This window comes from Mixophyes fleayi, chromosome 6 (genome assembly GCF_038048845.1).
Source record: "Mixophyes fleayi isolate aMixFle1 chromosome 6, aMixFle1.hap1, whole genome shotgun sequence".
NCBI lineage: Eukaryota > Metazoa > Chordata > Amphibia > Anura > Limnodynastidae > Mixophyes > Mixophyes fleayi.
In genome coordinates, this window is record NC_134407.1 from 198,121,849 (window position 1) to 198,143,955 (window position 22,107).

General features: G+C 43.6%; 1 protein-coding gene across 1 annotated transcript in view; it reads right to left on the reverse strand.

Annotated features, from left to right (window-relative positions):
• Window positions 1-997: 997 nt before the first annotated feature.
• FAM20A (FAM20A golgi associated secretory pathway pseudokinase) overlaps window positions 998-22,107 on the reverse strand; it is a 46,006-nt gene continuing 24,896 nt past the window's right edge. The window contains exons 2-11 of the mRNA XM_075177949.1: window positions 21,541-21,725; window positions 16,612-16,662; window positions 16,353-16,431; window positions 15,781-15,873; window positions 11,292-11,407; window positions 9,101-9,281; window positions 5,098-5,207; window positions 2,580-2,661; window positions 2,204-2,263; window positions 998-1,782 (exon numbers count right to left, since the gene is read on the reverse strand). Of these exons, the coding sequence (XP_075034050.1) occupies window positions 1,521-1,782; window positions 2,204-2,263; window positions 2,580-2,661; window positions 5,098-5,207; window positions 9,101-9,281; window positions 11,292-11,407; window positions 15,781-15,873; window positions 16,353-16,431; window positions 16,612-16,662; window positions 21,541-21,725 (1,219 nt within the window). The 3' untranslated portion in view covers window positions 998-1,520. The remainder of the gene's footprint in view (window positions 1,783-2,203; window positions 2,264-2,579; window positions 2,662-5,097; window positions 5,208-9,100; window positions 9,282-11,291; window positions 11,408-15,780; window positions 15,874-16,352; window positions 16,432-16,611; window positions 16,663-21,540; window positions 21,726-22,107) is intronic.

The following is a 22,107-nucleotide window of genomic DNA, read 5'->3' on the forward strand; positions in this document are numbered from 1 at the left end:
AAGCAGCTGGGATTAACCTTTCTTGCTGTGGACTCTACTCCTTGTGGCAAGTTTGGCCAGGTGCTGTTCATGATCTTGCCACATGGTGGCAGCAGCAGTGTAGTTGAACATTAGAGGACCTGAGGACCTCATTTACAAAGCACAGTTGATGCCTTGGCACTGTCAAACCGACTTAGGACCACCCCTTTTAGTCAAATAAAATGTATGCTTTAATCCTAAAATTCTGTGTGGCTTAGCCTCATTTATGATTTAAATTACGCAGCACTGAGGGGGCATTTGGGACATTATTATATGTGTCACAGTAGTGTGATTTTGTTTTTATTGATTGTTTTTTTTACACCTAGAAGTGCTCTCGTTAGCTGAAATCCAGTAGGAAGGTGCAAAAAGTTGTCCCATTTAAATATAGATTGCATTAAACAGATACGACTGCGCTAGATAACAATTTTCCCAGTAACATATAGGACAATATTCTATTTCTGCCAGCTCAGAGCTGATGCCAACACCGTCACCAGACACATGAATCTGTTACCTTACGATCAGTAATGGTGACCTTACCAGAGCCATGGGTAGAGATTGTCTGTCAGAGTGGAGTGTTTGGTCTCTGCATTCTACAATCTCCTCCATGCAATATCCGGATCATTAAAGTCAGTATGAGCCACCAATTCTTGATACAGAAACACTTAAAGCCACAGCTAAGTTTACAGTTCGTTCTATTGTACCTTTTAATGTTAAATAGAGCAACCAATAAACTCCTTTCTTCCCAGAAAGCTATAATGTAATGATTCGTAGTTCACTCATACTGATGAGATTTTAGGAGGACTAGTGCGCAGAGTTCATCAGTTGTCTCCATGTTTTCAGGCTTTCCTTCATCATACACGTGTAATTATCTTACATAGGGAAAACCTGATCTGCGGTGGATTTCAAGGAAAGGTTGACAAATTGGAGTCCCTAGGCCACCACTTAGTGTAGAATATGAGAGGCTGCTGTCATTTGCATATCAATTGGCACTTCATTTATTACAAGTCCACAAAATCTGTGCTATCACCAAATCAGACAACCTTTCTTCCACATACAAGTAACAGATTAATAATTAATTACCAGGAATCAGGCATTTGTGTCACCAACGGCTAAAAAAAAAAAAAAAAGCATGATTCATATTGATACTCTTTTGTGCTATTCCCCAATAATTCAGGGGAAGGTTAAAGGTCATCTTCACCAGCTGCCCCACTGCGAGGCTGCTTAATTGTCTAATCACAGTCTGCTAGTCCAACACAGGTTATCTCCAGGGCCGAGGACACACAAGGTATCGCACAAATTCAGAAACTGGTGCTAGTCTGATCACCGATATGTGAGCATCCTCACATTTGTAAACAGGACTGGAGACTGATGCAGCATATTCGTAAGGCACATGTTTACTAAGTGGCTGGTTAAGTTGGAGGCGCATAGTTTGTAGATGATTTAAAAACACTTAGTAAATATGACCGTATGTTCATTGCTTATTGTAGGGGCCTTGCAGATCTCTAGCTAATTATCGTCCTGTGCCACTGGATGAAAGGAGTGGGCTGGTCATTCTTCAGTAATACAGCCTCCTCTCCATATCTCTGCACACACTCTCGCACCGTGTGCAGTACTCTCTGCAGCCGTCTGTCTAGGGCAGCTAAGTGCGGCTCCGTCAGGATGGTTTCAAGGTGATCGCGGCTTAAAGATTCTCTCATCACATCGCTCAGCTGGTACTCTGGCAAGGCCAGGAGATTCAGGCGTTGCCATGTTTCTTCTTTCACTCTGCAAGAACAAATCGGGTAAATGTCATGGAAACTAGTGTCCTGCATATAACAGAGGGACAAATTCTGTCCTATTATGGAGTAATCTTTATCATGTAAGTATTTTGTAGTACAAAATGACAAGTACAGACTAATCCATTCATTTTATAAACTTAGGAGGAGAATGTCAGTGACTAGGGCCAAATATGAAAGTAAATCTTATCCATTCCTTAAATCTACCACAGCCAGGTTTCCTGCAATATAATAGCGGAACTCCATTGTTATACCAACCTTCTTATAACTAGGGTAGAATTATAAAGAGCAAGACATAAAATTTAAATCCACATATTATCATACACTGTAATTAAGACTACACCTTGTGGTATGCAGGAGGATCCTCTGTTTGCTCTTTGTTATATAACAGGAAAAAGTGTAATACTCACAGACAGCACTGGTACAGAGGCGCCAGGATGGAAAGCTCGTCATGGGAATGTTGCCCAAACCTACAGTGCACAAACATAGAAACACATTTAAAAACAAAACGCTCAACTTAGAGGGTCATCTGGTGGTTTATGATAGCGCACTCCCCATTGTAAAGTATATAGCTAGTAGAAGTCTGCGAGCTGCATTCATGCACTCTGCCTACTGTCTTTTCTGTAACTTCTCTGCAACTTTTCTTATCTGCAGTTTACAGTATGGCTGCATTATTCCGTTAAATACACAAGTTTTTCTAATGAGCACAAGAGATATCAGAACTCACTGTTTATACAGTTAAGCAGTATAACATCACTTGAGTATTATAGGAACAGGAGACGTTACCCTCTCGCGTTGTCCAGGTGTAGAAGAAAACCGTCGTCTCCGAACTTGGTGAATATCTCATAATGATGGCGGTCCATGTTTCCTGCAGAGTGAATGGGCGAGATGGAGTTCATTTCCTACATTGAAACTCCAAGAGTAATACCTTTAACATGTCAGAAATAGAACACTCCAAGGTGTTGTCTGTCACTCTGAGCATAAGGAAACGCTAGCAGCTATTTTCACATAATAACAGTCTACAGCAGGATGTCTCTTCTTGAAATCTTTTTAGGAATGGATTCTATTTGGGTAAAGTTACAATTTCCTCTGCAACGTAGGCACTCTCACCTGGATGGTTATCTAAAGAATAAAACCACTGTAATTTAAATAATTTCTACATACACATAGGTCGGCTGCACTAAACTCACTGCCAAATACTGGCAAAGTTAAAATAGGAAATACGTTTTAAATAGAAAGTAGTGTGTGTGAGAGGAACAATATTGTGAAACACTAAAGGACCAATTCGTATTAAAATAGCTACAACTAACAATCGCATATAATTAAAAGTTCCTATATTTCAACAGATCTCTAGAGGTCTCTGATTCATGAACGGAGAGTGTTGGAACACATTTTCCTATGCCTGTAAAAGAGATTGTTTCTTAAAGCAAGGATACTCCTGATCCACACATATTGCTATTGTTGAGGTGGAAGGCAGCTTGAAATGTTTAGAAGATCTGCTTTAATACATAAGCCAATCACTTGAACTATTGGGAGTCTCTATTTCCCATTGTTTGTTCAACAACCTCTATTCATGAACCTGTGACCGCTTCGCCTTGTGAAATGCCCAAGGTTCCATTTCCCAGGATCCTCTCTGCTGGTGGTGCAGTGAACTATATAACTGTGTACGGACTCTACTGAAAACTGAACATTTCCTCAATAGTATATTGTCTGATGAATCTTTTACAAGGGAGAACTGTGATCAGTATATACTTTGTAATGTTTTATATTCTATTTATATTTTCTATATAACTGAGGGCAAACTATGGTTTTATGTTATCAGCCATTTCAGACAAGTGACTGTGTCCTTCACCTTAACTGCTGTCAGGATGTCCTGTGTGCGGGATAAATATCCTTCCCCCACAAACAGCTTAACCTCAAATATCTTCAGCTCAGCCTCAGACATGTTCTACATCCATCTTTGTACATGTTATGAGTAGGTTCTTTTATATAAGACAACTACGATGATAATCGTCCATTAAAATGAACGTACCATTTCCTGATATGTAAAATAGGGATACTCTCTTATGCATTTAACACCTTTCGCTTTACCGCGTATGAGTGCAATCTGAATCTTCTGCTTATTATCATATAGGCACAATGCAAGTTAATAAAGCACAATCCGCTTAGAGGGCAAGCTGCAATCAGCCAATCAGAATCAGCTAATGCTGCTGATCATCATCGTTAGTCTGTATTTTGCACCAGCTCTCCAGCGCCCCCAAGAGTTACGACTCTTGAGATGCGTCTGTGTCCAGGTCTGACTTGGTTGCATTTATGAGAATACACCCTTACTGTACGCCACTTACGATTGCACGCCCCATCCCTATCCCATCCTACCTCTCTAAAGCTGGGTACGCACCTATGTAATCTCGCTTCAGATGTGATTTCTGTAACGATTTCACCAAGGATTGAAAGTCCCGATGAGCATGCCCATTTATGTGTACACACCAGTGACGGATCCGGGGGGGGGGGCTTGCTGCTGGCGGCTGCACTCTATGTGCAGGTCCGTTCGGCAGTGACAGTGTGTTGCCCGGCTGCTCTGATTGTGTTTAAAACACAATCAGAGCAGCCGGGCAGCACATTGTCACTGCCGAGCGGACCTGCACATATTGTGCAGCCGCCAGCAGCCTTGAAGTCAAAAAGGGGGCGGGGCCTAAATCGCCCCGCCTAAATCGCCCGTGGTAGGATACTTTTCTAGATCCGCCCCTGGTACACACCTACACGGTTTACCTTCATATCCGAGACCTTCATTTCTCATAACCATCTGCTGAAATGATCGTGACTCTGTACATGTTCTACAGATATCTGCCTACGCTGCTGGTCGTGAGTGCGTACACACTTCCACATTTGTCCGACATTGTTGATCATGATTTTTAGAAAATCAAATGCGATCGTGGAAGCGTACACACACTTTTTCAATATCTGACCAAATGGTTGTGAATCGTGATCTACAGGATAACTACATAGGTGTGTACACGTCTTAAGCGTAAGCAGTTGTAAAAATAGAAGTGCAACCCAATCTACACACAGATGTAAGTCTACATACGTTTGTGGGCGTGCGTGATAGGGAAAGCAAAATAATTGTGTACACATTGAACTCTCCATGAGACCCTGTGTGGAGTTTGTGGATTATCAAGCAAGCAACAAGATCGCCCCCACCCGTTTTGCCTACAAATCAGAAGAGACCTCAATCACACAGAGGGTTAGGCTGGAGAGCATCATAGCAATCAGTCTCTGCCATCGGTCATCACAGACAACATGTTACCTATTAAGAAGTCAAATATGGCCAGGTCCATCATGTTGAGGAGCCTCTGCTGGTTGCTGTAGGGATGAAGCTGTTTCACAGAGTCACAGTAAGATGGATTTATTTCCCACCTAACAAATGAAGATAATTAAACAATCAGATCCTAATAGACTCCGAAGAGATGGGAGTATATTCAGCATATAAAGTCAGAAGAATAACCTTCTCCATTCATAGCAGTTCATTCTGCGAGAGGTACAGGGAACGGCTGTGTATTGTATTATATGATCTATGGCAGTGTTGGCTAACCTGCGACACTCCAGGTGTTGTGAAACTACAAGTCCCAGCATACCCTTCCAGCAATAAGCTGCTACATATTGGCAAAGCATGCTGGGACTTGTAGTTTCACAACACCTGGAGTGTCACAGGTTAGCCAACACTGATCTATGGTGACATAGAACTGCTGTGTTGTGAAATGGATTTGGGGTGAGCGGGTTGCTGCGTATTATAATGAACTTGGGTGAGAGATCCTCTCCATGAGCAGTGACAGATGGACTGGTCATACTTCTTGATTCACACTGTGCATTACGAGTTTTCTTACTTTCTGCCAGTAAATGAAGTTTGGGAATGTTAGGGGCTCTTTCACATGAAGAAATTCACAACATTCCAACACCCAGTTCTTAATGGAGCAGTGCACACAGCCACGGTTTGTGGTTTTTGCAATGTTGCAACTTTCATTTTAGACGTGTCCAGTTTTACATTAAAAGTGTAGAAAACTCTTATAAGCCCAACCAAAACATTCAAAAAGTCTACAGAGACGCACATTGGCACAACTGTTATATGTGATCAAGCCCTAATACGGGAATCTGCTCTTCTCGGGTCTGACGTGGTGTAATGTCCCTCTTGTCCCACAGGAGGGCACCAGGCTTCCCAGCATGATGTGTAGGTGTGCTGCAGTGAGCTGACAGCAGAGCTAATTGGGTTAAATTATTATCAAACAATGAGAAGTCAGCGATTCTGCGGCTCAATGGATGCGATTTCCCCACCCCCGGGTTCCTGCGTCTTGCAATCCAGATGTTTTGTGTAAATGTCAGTGGAAAATTGGCCACTGGGATTATTTTTTCCTGTCTTGTGAAAAAACAACAAGCTGGGAAACTCTTTCATCACTAGAGACGTCAGACAGAAATATTAACCCCAATAAGAAGCTCACTGTAGCATGTAAGGATGCGGACTTATTTGCATAGTAATCGGTTATTCTCTGGAGCCTCAGTATTTGTATTAATGAGCAGTATACACCGAACAGCCAGAGCATTAAAACCACCCGCCTAATATTGTGTAGGTCCCCCTCGTACCACCAAAACATCTGTGACCCGCCGAGGCATGGACTGCACAAGACCTCCGACGGTGTCCTTTGGTATTTGGCACCAAGACGTTAACAGCAAATAAGACCTGTAGGTTGCGAGGTGGGGCCTCCATGGCTCGGACTTGTTTTTCGAGCACATCCTACAGATGCTCGATTGGATTGAAATCTTGGGAATTTGGAGGCCAAGTCAACACCTTGACCTCTGTGTCATGTTCCTCAAACCATTCCTGAACAATGTTTGCAGTGTGGCAGGAAGCATTATCCTGGTGAAAGAGGCCACTGCCATCAGGGAATACCGTTGCCATGAGGGGGTGTACTTTGTCTGTGACAATGTTTAGGTAGGTGGTACGTGTCAAAGTAACATCCACACGAATGCCAGGACCCAAGGTTTCCCAGCAGAACCAGAGCATCACACTACCTCCACCAGCTTGCCTTCTTCCCAGAGGGCATCATGGTGCCATCTCTTTCCCAGGTAAACGATGCACATGCAACTGGCCGTCTACATGATGTATAAAAAAAAAGCGATTCATCAGACCAGGCCACCTTCTTCCATTGCTCCATGGACCAGTTCCGGCGCTCACATGCCCATTGCAGATGCTTTCTGCACTGCACAGGGGTCAGCATGGGCACTCTGACCGGTCTTCGGCTATGCAGGCCCCCATACGCAGCAAGCTGCAATGCACTGTGTGTTCTGACACCTTTCTATCATAGCCAGCATTCATTTTTTCAGCAATTTATGCTACAGTAGCTCTTCTGTGAGATTGGACCAGACAGACAGGCTAGCCTTTGCTCCCCACTCGCATTAGTGAGCTTTGGGCACCCATGACCCTGTTGCCAGTTCACCGGTTGTCCTCCCTTGGACCAGTTTTGGTAGGTACTAACCACTGCATACCGGGAACACCCCACATGACCTGCCGTTTGGAGATGCTGTGACCCAGTCGTCTATCCATCATAATTTGGCCCTTGTCAAAGTCACTCAGATCCTTACTCTTGCCCATTTTTCCTGATTACAACACATCAACTTCAAGAACAGACTGTTTCACTTGCTGCCGAATACATCTCACCCCTGGACAGGTGCCATTGTAACAAGATAATCAGTGTTATTTACTTCACTTGTCAGTGGTTTTAATGTCGTGGCTGATCGCTGTCTAGTGACAGGTAAACGAGGCAGTATATGCTATGCCAGCATGGGGTATAATGACCATGAATAGTTTATACGCTACATAGGGTCTAGTGTCTCCACGTACCATAAAAGCTGAACCTCTAGATAAGATATTGCACAATATTTCTCTGTGCGGTCAGACAGTGTTTGTACAGTGATTATATTTCCCTCCACCTTACACTGATCTCATAACAGACACCAAGCAGCAGACTCAATAATACCCAGAGTTTGGTCATTATTTCCCAACATGTTTTTTGTTTTTCTATTTAAATCTGTCATCAGGTCTCATGTCTTCAGCTCTGCAGAGACACAAGGTCTGGAAGGGATGAGTGTGATGCAAATCATCATCTCTGATAAATGCTGCGGTATTGTAATTATAGTCTGGTTATAAAAAAAAAGGGTGACTGGGGGAAGCTTTATAACAACAGATTTATTATACAGTCCCAATCTCTTGAGCAGCTTCTAAGAGTGCAGAGACCTCTAATAAGGTTAGATCTGTAGATAGGGCAGATTATAACTGAGGACGGAAACAAGAATCGATTTGCTAAAAATATCAGGCTCATTGTATGAACTTTTGTCGCTGCTTCACCTGCAGCCATCCTTGTTAGCGCTTGTTCACGTGCTGCCAAGCTGCACTCTGAGCAAAGTACATTTCAACATATTGAAAAGAAGAAGGCGGAACTGCATATGATATCTCTTGAACGAGGACAACGAAGGGTTAAAAGCAGCAGCGCTCCCTGTTCTGTCCCGGCCGCAACATCTGGCTGGCGGCCGCTGCATTGGGCTCTGTGACTCAAGCTAAGGATTGTGGGATCTGGTTTAAATATCTGGCTGGAGTCATTGCATTTATCATCAGCTGGGAGGGGGGGGGGCGGCGGACGGGTGTCTGATACTGAGATCATATAACATCCTACATTTAGTTAAAGTGATAGTATCATCTAAGTGTAATTGTAAGATGTGAAAGATTAAACTGAATGTCCTGTAGATTTTTTTTTTTTTTTTGGCAGTACCGTCTTCTAGCCTCCAGGTGTCAGTATTGCAATTCTTGTCTATAGAAAGTATTTGGTCGAAGGCTAGATCACTCCATAATACAGCAGTAGAAGCACCGGTCCACTCTATGTTGCTAGTTTTTTTTGCATGCTTCATCACATAGTAATGGTAGCCCCTATGTTTAATCGGGTAGGGTACGGTTTAACGGTGCGGAAAATTCCGACACAGAGGACACCTCCAAGGAAAATCCGCAATTGCCTCTTTAAATTAAGATTTATTCAGGTCGCGAGGACGTCAAAGTCTTGCGGGGAACATGCTGCTGTGATCGGAGATGTAGAGCGTCGCTTTGGAGGTAAGTCTGGTTATATTCAAATCAGTTTTGTAGACACTCGGATTTTCCTTGAAGGTGTCCTCGGTGTCGGACTCGGAATAGTGGTAATCGTGAAAACGATTACCACCGGTTTAATCAGGACGGAAGTTACAATACAATGTTCCCACTCGCTTATACTTACTCCTCTTTTCCGGAGAAGGTATAGGATCTTATCCAGGGATTCGGGACAGAGAGCCGGGGTGCGTTGGTCAGAGGTGGAAGGAACGTGGATAGGGAGCCCTCTAACATGTGGGGGTTTCCACAAACCGCATACTCCGTCTTACACATGTATAAACACTTTGCAAAAAAACACACGTTCTGGGCTGGGAAAAGAATAAATAACATGGCGGTCACAACGCAGATATGATTTATCCCCATTTACAGACATTATCCTCTGTTTCTCAAACATCAATTGCTCATAAAGCACTAAATTTGTACAGGTAAAGTCCGAACCAGGGGCCTGACTCATTAAGGATCTTAACTTAAGAAACTTCTTATTTCAGTCTCCTGGACAAAACCATGTTACAATGCAAGGGGTGCAAATTAGTATTCTGTTTTGCACATAATTTAAATACTGACTGTTTTTTCATTAGTTTGATCATGACCTGTGACCTGTCTGCGGACAGTTTGTATGTTTCTTAATTGGCATCTGACATAATTAACACTAGTGTGTCCGTGTAGTTGGGATTAAAGCTTGTAAGCTCCATTAGGGACTAATGTGAAAGAGTAAATATTCTCTGTAAAGCTCTGTGTAATATGTCAGCGATATATAAAAAAAATGTTAATAAATAAATTACTTGGGGTGCCAACTTGGACTTCTTTAACTGTGACATAGGAAGGAGGCACCACCCCTCCAATGGTCACGGGCAGTTCTAGCCTATTTTCATTTTCTCGTAGGACAAATGTTTTTATAATGGATGGGCAGCCAAATTATCAAGCAAAAACCACAGCGTGTAGTCAGCGGCATAAAGCACAATCTGCGTGTTGGCATCGTATGAAGTGTCAAACGGTACCCGGCTCTTGATTATTTTAATGTGAATCCTCATATCCCGAACCAACCCAAACTGTTACCTGCAGAACATCAGATCAGAAGTGTCAAAATGTTTATGGGCTAACTACACAGAAAGGAGCTGTTTTTAATCACCTTACTCAAACACTTGTGTCTGTGGCCATCATTCTTTTTTACACTACTAGAATGTCTGATGAACCTGTCTCCTCCCTCATTTACATACAATCACAGAAGTCATCTGTCTGTTTACACTACTAGAATGTCTGATGAACCTATCTCCTCCCTCATTTACATACAGTGACAGAGGTCATCTGTCTGTTTACACTACTAGAATGACTAATTGAACCTGTCTCCTCCCTCATTTACATACAGTGACAAAGGTCATCTGTCTGTTTAAACTACTAGAATGTCTGATGAACCTGTCTCCTCTCATTTACATACAGTGACAGAGGTCATCTGTCTGTTTACACTACTAGAATGTCTGATGAACCGGTCTCCTCTCATTTACATACAGTGACAGAGGTCATCTGTCTGTTTACACTACTAGAATGTCTGATGAACCGGTCTCCTCTCTCATTTACATACAATCACAGAGGTCATCTGTCTGTTTACACTACTAGAATGTCGGATGAACCTGTCTTCTCTCTCATTTACATACAGTGACAGAGGTCATCTGTCTGTTTACACTACTAGAATAACTAATTGAACCTGTCTCCTCCCTCATTTACATACAGTGACAGAGGTCATCTGTCTGTTTACACTACTAGAGTGTCTGATGAACCTGTCTCCTCCCTCTTTTACATACAGTGACAGAGGTAATCTGTCTGTTTACACTACTAGAATGTCTGGTGAACCTGTCTCTTCCCTCATTTATATACAGTCACAGAGGCCATCTTTCTGTTTACACTACTAGAATGTCTGATGAACCTGTCTCCTCTCTCATTTACATACAGAGACAGAGGCCATCTTTCTGTTTACACTACTAGAATGTCTGATGAACCTGTCTCCTCTCTCATTTACATACAGTGACAGAGGTCATCTGTCTGTTTACACTACTAGAATGTCTGGTGAACCTGTCTCTTCCCTCATTTACATACAGTAACAGAGGTCATCTGTTTACACTACTAGAATGTCTGATGAAAAATAACTAAACATTTAATCCCTCGTGGGACAAGCTATAATGTATAATAATGATATAATGTCCGATGTATAAGTGCAGAATGGAAGAAAGGACATCACATAACCTAGACCTGCAGTACATTTTTCCTGTTGTAACGTCAAGTTTATGGTGAGCGACCCATGTACCCCAGGAACACCCCCATACCTGGAGAAACGAAGAACACACCCTCTAGGTCGGCGTTGCCGGTCACTTCCAGTATTTCTCTCGTTACATTCACAAGCCGCCCAGCGACAGGAGGAACACGCCGGAAATCCAGGACCCTACAACACAGAAAATTATATAAGTAAGATGGGAAATGAGAACTGGTGATACAAGTTTCATTGCAGCGGAACACACACAGCATTTATCACAGCAGAGCTTGCTTATATATATTTTGTGCCTCCACTCACTTTATATATCTATACATAAGTTTACACAAAACGAATACAATCTCCAGTTATCACTTCTTTACAGGTTAACAGTCACTGGAAGAACCTGCTGAGAGCTAAACTTCCTGTTTGTGCATGCTCAGTAGTGCGATGTGGACGGCTGGAGGATGCCCCACTTCCTGTCTTCACTAGATCACAGGGGACTCCGCTACCAAGATCGGAGGCGGAGCGTAACTCTCCATATTAACAGGAACCACAACACAAATTAATAAAAGAGTTCAGTATACGAACAGCCAATCAGAGAGACTTGCCGTTCAGAGCGTTAAAATTTGTAGAATATTTCTGTGCCACCAATTGGACGGATAGTCACATATAGTAGTAGAACGCTTGCAGTACCAAGATGCTCATGGGAGTCACTCTGTTTAATTCAGAAAAAAAAACTTCCTGCACATAAGTGACCCATTCAAAGTTTTGCTCAAATTTTATGACATATGTTCTCATTGATTGGAATAGGAGAACAAAGATTTACAAAAGGAGGACACAACATCTGCAATCTATCTTCATCATACCTTGATTTGTGCATTATTTGAACAAAGGGGATTTGCCGGTAAACTACATTTTCAGTGTACTATCCATTAAACAGTCCTGACTTCTGACCTGCAGCAGCAACGCCTGTCTCTAGTTCCAGGGCACTGTGACACCCAGGAGAATTTTTTTTCTGGTCTCTATAACAAATATTTACATGACCATCCTTCCATTCATTCTGTCTCCCCAAGAGTGATTTATATAGTGATCACTTATTTGTAGCTGGTGGATATTACGGGAATCGGCTATCTTGTACATGTGTGGAATGTGGAAAAAGGGTGTGGAGGAGAAGGGAGTATTTTCTAACATCTAACAGAACTGATCAAGAAGATCACAGTCACACTTGAGAGATTAATAGTCCAAGGGAAAGATATTGACACATACAATATTTAGCATATAATCAACCTGTGGATAGTCCTAGGGGCCAGGAAACATTGTTTAAAGCAGTGGTTCCCAAACTTTTGCAGTTCACGGCACCCTTAGAGTGTCACACTTCCCCCTCTGCATCCAGGCACTCTGCCCCCTCTGCAGCCCTCTGTCACGCTGCCCCCCTCTGCTGCCCTCTGTCACTCTGCTGCCCGCTGCCCCCCTTTGCTGCCCGCTGCCCCCCTCTGCTGCCCTGCTGTCCTCCTCTGCTGCCCTCTGTCCTCCTCTGCTGCCCTCTGTCCTCCTCTGCTGCCCTCTGTCCTCCTCTGCTGCCCTCTGTCCTCCTCTGCTGCCCGCTGTCCTCCTCTGCTTCCCGCTGTCCCCCTCTGCTGCCTGCTGTCCTCCTCCGCTGCCCTCCTCCGCTTCCCGCTGCCCTCCTCCGCTGCCCGCTGCCCTCCTCCGCTGCCCGCTGCCCTCCTCCGCTTCTCCCAGCCATAAAAAAAAGAAAGAGCACATAAACTTACCAATCCGCCGGGCGCCGGGACCCAGCAGCCTCCTCTCTCCCGCAGCTGTCACTGACGTCAATATTCAGTGACAGCTGCGGGAGAGAGGAGGCTGCTGGGTCCCGGCGCCACACGGATTGGTAAGTTTATCTGCTCTTTCTTTTTTTTATGGCTGGCCCGCGGCACCCCAGTGACAGCGCCGCGGCACCCCTGGGAGCCGCGGCGCACAGTTTGGGAACCGCCGGTTTAAAGGCAAACTTTCCCACGTACCCTTATCCCCATTTTTAGGAAAGGGACAGTATCATTTAACTATTTAAGTTTGGGGCAGAAACCTGTTCATTTTATTTGGAAAATGAACTACCCCGTGCCCAAACCGACATTGTGTGATGAGCGGTCTATTATCTATCTAATAGATCAGAAAAGGACTATAGGCCGCAGGGCTTTGACAGAACTATTAGTCTGGAGCTGCTCAAAGTCAAACACACAGGAACATTACAGGATATTTTCATATTTATCCCAATCTTTTAAACAACCTAATGCTTATTTTCACTAAACTCCCCAACATTTAAATATTTAGGGCCTGATTCATTAAGGAACGTAAATGCCTATACGTGCCATTTTGCGTTAAATTGAGTACCTTAATGAATTAGACCCATAAAGACTTGTTGATTAGATCTCAGCAATTTCAGAGACCAGTTTTACTGTGTAATATGTCACAAACACGCTCCCAGCTTCCGTGACTTTGGGTGTTTGCTGTATGAGGTTACACATGATGCCAGCACTCAGTATGTCTCTACCTATCACACAGGTTATAGACCTGCTGAATCGCCCCCACACAGCGCTCTCACACCCCCACACACTTCAGGTTTGAATACGGGCAATAGGACCCCAATATACTGCCGACCACTGGCACACAAGGCTTCTGCCTACCCACAGGTTAGCAAAGTCCACACCAGCAATCAAAGGGTTAACTTGGCTGAGCTATATTCTTCTCAACAGGCTAATGGATTCGTTAGAGTATCAAGGATGCCACTTATTAAATTTATAGATTTAATATACAAAGGTACAGGGCATTCAGATATAAAAAAACAATTAATAAACAATTGACATAACATACACAAGCAAAACAGTTTAAAATAAAAGGGATTAAATTCAGAGTATAACTGGTATATTCTGGCCAAGGGAAATTGGCGTGAAGATGGACAGCTTATCAATAGTGATTGATTTCACAAAAGACTGACAATTTGCTACTTCTCAACACAGATTTTTTAAGCAAAATGAAATGGGACGGTCTTCACAGGGGCAGTGTTAATGCTAATAGGGGGGCAGGAATGTCCCCTGGGTGTCACTATAGTTTGCTAACAAATATTCCAAAAGTTCTGACCTTTGGTAACTCTCCACAGATATATCCCAGAAACATAACTCCCCCTTCAATAAACCGGTCATAATCTCCGGCACATTTAAATACCAAACATGATGGAATTATAACAATGTGACTTAGCTCTCCCAAAGACATGTTATTATAGCTGTTCCCTGATACTACCAGTACCTGTCATTCACAACCCTGGTGCGATTTCTGTTCCTCAGTATGGAGTGCCACACATATTTCCCAAAATATGAACCATGAAGACATTTTCTTTGAAGTTCATATTTCTAGATACCTATATAGGCAGCCTTCAAATGCTGCCTTTGTCTGCAAGGGTGTTAAGCTGTGAACGGCCCCACAGTTTATTCAAGTGTCCAAAAAAATAACTTGTGTCAGGATATAGCTCACCGCAGCGCCCTTGGAAGCTCCTACAGGTGACATTGCTACCTTCTAACACTGGGATGTGCAGAGTCACCGAATACATACACAACAGACTCTCTGGCTTCACATTTTACACTTTAGTAACTCAACTTATTAATGGATTCTTTTGATCTACCATATTTACACTGCAGTTATGATTTAGGCCTTGTTCCTCACAATTATGTGACGGGTTAACCCTTATAACTGTAAATTCTCTATGTTCACAACATATTACAAGCCAACAGAACAGTATTTGTAATAGGCTAATTGTCACTAACTTCCTGTCTTGTAGTGGCTTTGATTACAGTTGCTGCATTGTACAGTGCTACGTGACCTGGACAGGCTATTAATTATCTTCATTTATCCTATATTCTTGCCTGGTAAACATACTCCTCAAACATATAATCACCTGATATTTAGGAGCAATTACCCTTTACTTCTGCAGTTTAAATAACTGATATAGATTTAAAGGTCAGGCATATCCTGTAATACTATACGCCTATACATATACAAGTCTGTATATAACTGGAAGATAGGACGCTTGAAGAGCTACAATCTACACAAGTTAGTCAACAGGCACAATACCATGTATGTTTAAGAGGGTGGGTCAGAGAATATCTTAGAAGTAATACATATACAGAATATATAAGAATAGAGACACTTTAAGTTTAAGAGTTAGAAAATATCTGAATGGATGATTGAAAAATAAAAGTGAACGAATATTAGTGTTATTAATAGCCGTGTGTTATGCTGGAGGTGTAGTGGCAGAGGCTTCCTTATAACAAGCAGGCCTATTATAAAATCTCTTAGAGGTCACACCGGTTTCTCTGCACTACAACCATCTGGAAGATGATAGAATTGGATGAGGCAAATGTTGTGTGCTCCAGGACGTTTATGTCAAATAAACAAGTGCTCTTACACTCCGCTTGTCTAGAGAAGCCCCTCTTCTACTGCAAAGGACAAGTGATAATAATTACATTGACGTTTTAATTCATATGACATGTCGGGTGTCCTGTAGGACTTACCGGTCCAGGTGGAAGGCAGCGATCTCGGCGTTGTGTCGCTGGTAGTCCACGAAATAGAAGAAGTCTTCTGGGGTCTGTTCTTCTCGGCTCTGTCTTATGAGGGGATCGGGTCAGACGTGAGAAGACACAGCCCCGAAAAAGTCAGAGAGGAGAGACAAGTTACCTGCTTTGCCCAGTTTGTCACCAATTCTCATCACTAATACAGTTCTGGGTAGGTGGAATCGCAATTCAGAGGACCAGCACTAGTGAGTTTTCAGACTAGCCCTAATTTCTGTGTTTCTAGGTCAGACTCAAGCATCAGGGGTATTACACGGGCGCAGAGGCGGAACTGGCGAGCTGTGGACCCCGGTGCAGGGAAGCGGGAAACAGTGTCTCTATGGGCACCTACTGCAGCAATGGTAGTTCCGCCAATGCACGAGCGGCACCTTATTATATAGACATTGATGCAGGTTATGTAGAACCAAGTCTGTTAAACTATAAAACAAAAACTGCACCTAAAAACATAAATAACATTAAAATGATACTAATGAATACAACGTATTCTCACCCTCAGATCAGGTCTTCCCACATACCTCATAGGCTTAAACATGGCTTTCCCAAAATCTTGGAAACGCATAACCAGTTTCAGATGGGTCCCGCTCGGCTTCACAACTGTGAACAGAGACAGGAAGAAATTCTGACTCAATTATCAATTACTATCAGTACTGTACATCGCAAGTACGCGTAAAAATCACTTATACAAAAAAGATGACGGCAGTTTCCATTTTAAAAGCGCACTATAGTCCGGAACGTGATGTAACACAACATAATGACGCGAGAGGGGTCACTCACTTTGGCTGCAGTCGCAGTCCCCGTTCAAAGCTTTTTCATCTGCACTATAATCTGTAATAAAGACATGAAAAATCAGGTTACTTATAAAAAGAGCAGCTTGATATACTCACTACTGATTGACATAACACATCGTCTTGGCCAAGCCTGTAACCTCTGCCCTAGGCCGTCCCGCTAATTGCGCCATCTGCTGGCTGGTATACAATCAGGCCGCTAAGTGCTGTAATTACTGCAGCGCACACAGAGGTGCTGGCCACCTCTCAGCAGCTTCTTGTAACAGTTCCCAGACTAATGAATGGTTCTGAGAGCTCAGCGGGCACTGGTCGAGTTCAGGATGGTTCAGCTGTATACAACCAAGACCTGAGCCAATGCCCGCACTAATCACATGTCTGCTACAGGAAATGTCTCTTAATGAGATCAGGAGGTGAAGTGGAGGAGAGCAATGATGGGGTTAACTGCTCAGCGTGTGAGTCTCTACTGTATATATCACTTTAGTAAAATAACTTCTACCAGGAATTGCCCCATCATACCATAAGAATGTGTCGTAATAATAATATAATTGTATTAGTTTATTTAATGAGCATCCAGAACCACAAGCTGATTAATTCTTCAATTACTCATAATTAGTGACTCTTTTACCCTGTAAACTTCTATTATTCAGAAACATAGTAACTCTCTTACAGAGAATCTCTTTACTCTATATCTAGATTAAATATGGTTTGCCGAGGGTGCGCCCACGCGCATGCGCCTGACTCAAGCTCGGGGCAATTCTTAGGTACGTGATTTTCAGCCATATCACTTGCACCAGCTACAGTGCGGGTGTAAGTGCCGAATCACAGTGATACGTATGGGTGCCAGAACATGTGTTTGCAAGTAATAGAAACTGTATGCATTTTATGTACAGTACACATTAAGAACTTCCTGATTTATATATTTCATGTTAAAAAGAAATGGGAAAAAAAAACTTTTTTTTTTTTCTTTAAACAATTTTATTAATGATTACAGTATCAGGAGTTGTAAATTAATTGTATGAAATCTTTTTTGTTGTTGCATGTGTTCTCATGAGACTTATACATTGTACGTATCCTGCACTGTGTTCTGTCTGTCTGCGTACGGCAAGTATCTTATAGCCAGACAGGACTTATACCCAGATTCAAATGGAAAAGCCCTGTATGTTTGATGTGGAGTTATTATACTTTGTGCAGCGTGTGGTGTGCAAGGTGTGAGGTCACAAGTCATGAAGGAGTTAATAGGTTTCTGCTAACAGGCTGATTGAGATGCGGCAGACGAGTAATTATACATGGGATGTTAATGATACTCTGACAGATGTAATTTGCACGTCTGATTTCCATAGCCCTGCTGTTTATTCCTGAAGCTCTGCACTGCGTTTACCGAGAGTTGCATATCATCAGCTCATTTGTGGCTCATCACAGACACAGGACTGGTAGCTATAAACAGGTGAATATTAGTGTATGTACAGGACAGCCACATACACTATACGGACAAAAGTATTTGAACGCTTGACTATTACACCAACAGGGACTGTAATGACATTGAATTCAAACACATGTACTTTAATATGGAGTTGGTTCCCCTTTTGCTTCCACTCTTCTTGGAAGGCTCCACAAGATGTTGTAGTGTTTCTGGGGGAATTTGTGCCTATTCATTCTGTAGAGCATTTGTTGGATGAGAAGGGCTGGCTCGCAATCTCCGTTCCAGTTCATCCCAAAGATGTTCGATGGGGTTGAGGTCAGGGCTCTGTGCGGGCCAGTCAAATTCTTCCACACTGAACTCATCAAACCATGTCTTTGTAGTCCTTGCTTTGCGTATTGAGGCACAGTCATGTCGGAATAGAAAAGGGCCTTCGCCAAACTGTTGCCACAAAGTTGGAAGCATAGCATTGTCCAAAATGACTTGGTATGCCGAAGTATTAAGATTGTCCTTCACTGGAGATAAGTGGCCTAGTCCATACCCTGAAAAACAACCCCATATCATTATCCCTCCTGCACCAAACTTCACAGTTGGCATAATGCAATCAGGCAGGTAACGTTCTCCCGACATCCGCCAAACCCAGATGCGCCCATCCGACTGCCAAACAGAGGAACGTGATTCGTCACTCCACAGAACATGTTTCCACTGGTCCACAGTAAGGTGTCAGTGTACGTTACACCACTCCATCCGACGCTTGGCATTGGTCTTGGTGATGTGAGGCTTGCATGCACCTGCTTGGCCATGGAAACCCATTCCATTAAGCTCCCACCGCACAGTTTTTGTGCTTACATTAATGCCAGTGGAAGTTCGGAACTCTTCAGCTATGGAATCAGCAGGGCGTTGGCGACTTTTACGCACCATGTGCCTTAGTAGTCGTTAACATCGCTCTATGATTTTATGTGGTCTTCCGCTACGTGGCTGAGTTGCTGTTGTTCCTAAACGCTTCCACTTTCTAATAATATCACTTAAAGTTGACCGTGGAATATCCAGCAGGTATGAAATTTTACGAACTGTCTTATTGTAACTGTAGCATCCTAACACAGTACCACGCTTGAAGTCACTGAGCTCTTCAGAACGACCCGTTTTGTATCACAAATGTTTGCAAATGGAGAATGCATCTCTAGGTGCTTGATTTATACACTTCTGGCAACGGGTGTGATTGAAACACCTCAATTCAATAATTAACAGGTGTGGCCAAATACTTTTGTCCATATAGTGTATTTAAGGTCTAATTCTGCTGCCAGCGTGGTAGCCCCCAATATGTACCGCTGCACTTTACTAAGCCGGGTATCACGCGCCGGGTGTTCAGGCAGCGCACCTGACACCCGGCAGACTCACCTCTCATCGGCGCTCCGCTTCCCGCTGGGCGCCGCCATCTTGGATTCGGGTCTGCGCATTATTCTAATTCACCTGCTCTCTGCTGATTGGTCCTTCTCCCTGGCTGCAAGTTTAAAAGGCACCTCCTCTCTATCTTCAGTGCCTGTTCTTCGTGTTACCTCCTGGTGATTGAAGTGGCTTTCTGTTACTTTGCAGTTATTTACCTCCATTCTGGACGCTCACTCTACCAAACTCTCCGCCACATAGTGGCCTGCAGAGCTGACGCTCACTCTACCAAACTCTCCGCCACATAGTGGCCTGCAGAGCTGACGCTCACTCTACCAAACTCTCCGCCACATAGTGGCCTGCAGAGCCGACGCTCACTCTACGGAACTCTCCGCCACATAGTGGCCTGCAGAGCTGACGATCATCTCCAGACATCTCCTCTACATTTGTCTTCAGAGCTGACGCTCATTCGCCTGAACTTTTACCACATAGTGGTCTGCAGAGCTGACGCTCACTCTACCAAACTCTCCGCCACATAGTGGCCTGCAGAGCCGACGCTCACTCTACGGAACTCTCCGCCACATAGTGGCCTGAAGAGCTGACGCTCATCTCCAGACATCTCCTCTACATTTGTCTTCAGAGCTGACGCTCATTCTCCTGAACTTTTACCACATAGTGGTCTGCAGAGCTGACGCTCACTCTACCAAACTCTCCGCCACATAGTGGCCTGCAGAGCTGACGCTCACTCTACCAAACTCTCCGCCACATAGTGGCCTGCAGAGCCGACGCTCACTCTATGGAACTCTCCGCCACATAGTGGCCTGAAGAGCTGACGCTCATCTCCAGACATCTCCTCTACATTTGTCTTCAGAGCTGACGCTCATTCTCCTGAACTTTTACCACATAGTGGTCTGCAGAGCTGACGCTCACTCTACCAAACTCTCCGCCACATAGTGGCCTGCAGAGCTGACGCTCACTCTACGGAACTCTCTGCCACATAGTGGCCTGCAGAGCTGACGCTCACCTCCAGACATCTCCTCTACATTTGTCTTCAGAGCTGACGCTCATTCTCCTGAACTTTACACCACATAATGGTTTACAGAGTTACACCGATCTGCATCATCTTCATTGCCATTACTTATTGTATTGATCATCCTTCCTACGGTACTACTGCCTGTAGTCTTCCCAGGGACTTTCGTACAGTGCTCTAGTAGGGACCGCGACCTGCGAGGTAGATGCAGCTAAGCCCATACCGCTTTGCGGCAGTTCCTGGTGAACACCGTCTCCTCGTTAGACTCCGCGCCCTGTTGGAGTAGTGCCAAACTGTTCGAATCTCTTGGTCTCGCTACATCTGCCGAGTCTCCTCGTAAGAACCGTGACACCGGGACTGCTCTGGGAGCCCCAACGTTAACCCCAAAGTATTTTCCCTCTTCACCGGCAGCCTACAGTCACTGGCAAATGGAGAAAGTGATATGTGCAAAGCGCTTTCCCGGTGAGAGACCAGTGAAGCCGGAGAGGCTTCAGCTGGACCCATAGACAATACCAGTAACTTTGCTTTTCATAGCTTAATAAATTGACAGGTGCTGCTGTCCCCATAGAGGTCTATTATTTCTCAGATGTTAACATTTTGATAAATACAACAAGTGGTGATAGAGTCCTTTGCCAGCCTTTTGGTTCTCCACCGCATCTTAAATAGACCCCTTAGTAAATATGTACACAACAAATCTTTGATTGTTGTAGTACAAACCCCAAATTCTCCTGCGCCTATCAGCACGAAATAGAAATCAGTAAGGGGAAAATTACTGAGCTACGCCTGTTCTCTGGGGTCCCAAATAGCCCATTTACACACCCCATCCGTTCCCTCGGCATGCCAGCCCTGCACGTGGTGAAAGAAGATATATCTACGCTGCTCTGTGCCTTTCAGCTTACTTAGATCATTAAACAATAGTAAAAATATGAATGTACTTTAAGCTGTAGTATATGTTTTGTGTCTGTCGTGCAGAGTAATTGATTCTGTAAACTGCCCAAACTATATAGCACAGGTTCCTTAAATACAGGATTAAGAATAAACTGCCTGCTGGTGGATATGGAAGTTACATCTCAGAGCTTAGTGCTTACCTGCGCTTATAATAGTTATATTACTCATTCCATCAAGAAGACGGTCCACTACAGGACTGGAACGTGGGTAAAGTGCGTTTTTAGTGATCCCCAAGTGGAACTCCAGCCAAGGAGCTTGGACATCGAACTTGGCCTCTATGAATGGGATAGTGCTGTTTAGTTCGTAGTGGTTTGTCCTGCGCCGTCTGCAAAGAGAGAAAATATGGGGTCACATACGCCAACAAAATAGATCTCTGAAGCTGCTAAATGGGATATTAAACTGTAAGTGACAGTGGCAATCAATTATATTGAAGACCTGTCTGTGTATTTGCCATGTGTAGTACGATTGTTACCGAATGTCCAAGTAATGATCTGTTGGGTCGATTTCTTGTTAATCTACCCCAAGACCAAAATACTGCTCATAACAATGACCTTGGGACCTTGCCGCTATGATCACACAATGTCGTACATCTAGAACTGCTCAGTTTCAACCTACAATGACATAAGGAACCTTCTAAAACATCTGTATTTCTTCCATATTACAGATCACAATCTACTTTTTCTGAAAAGCCAACTCCAAACTTTCAT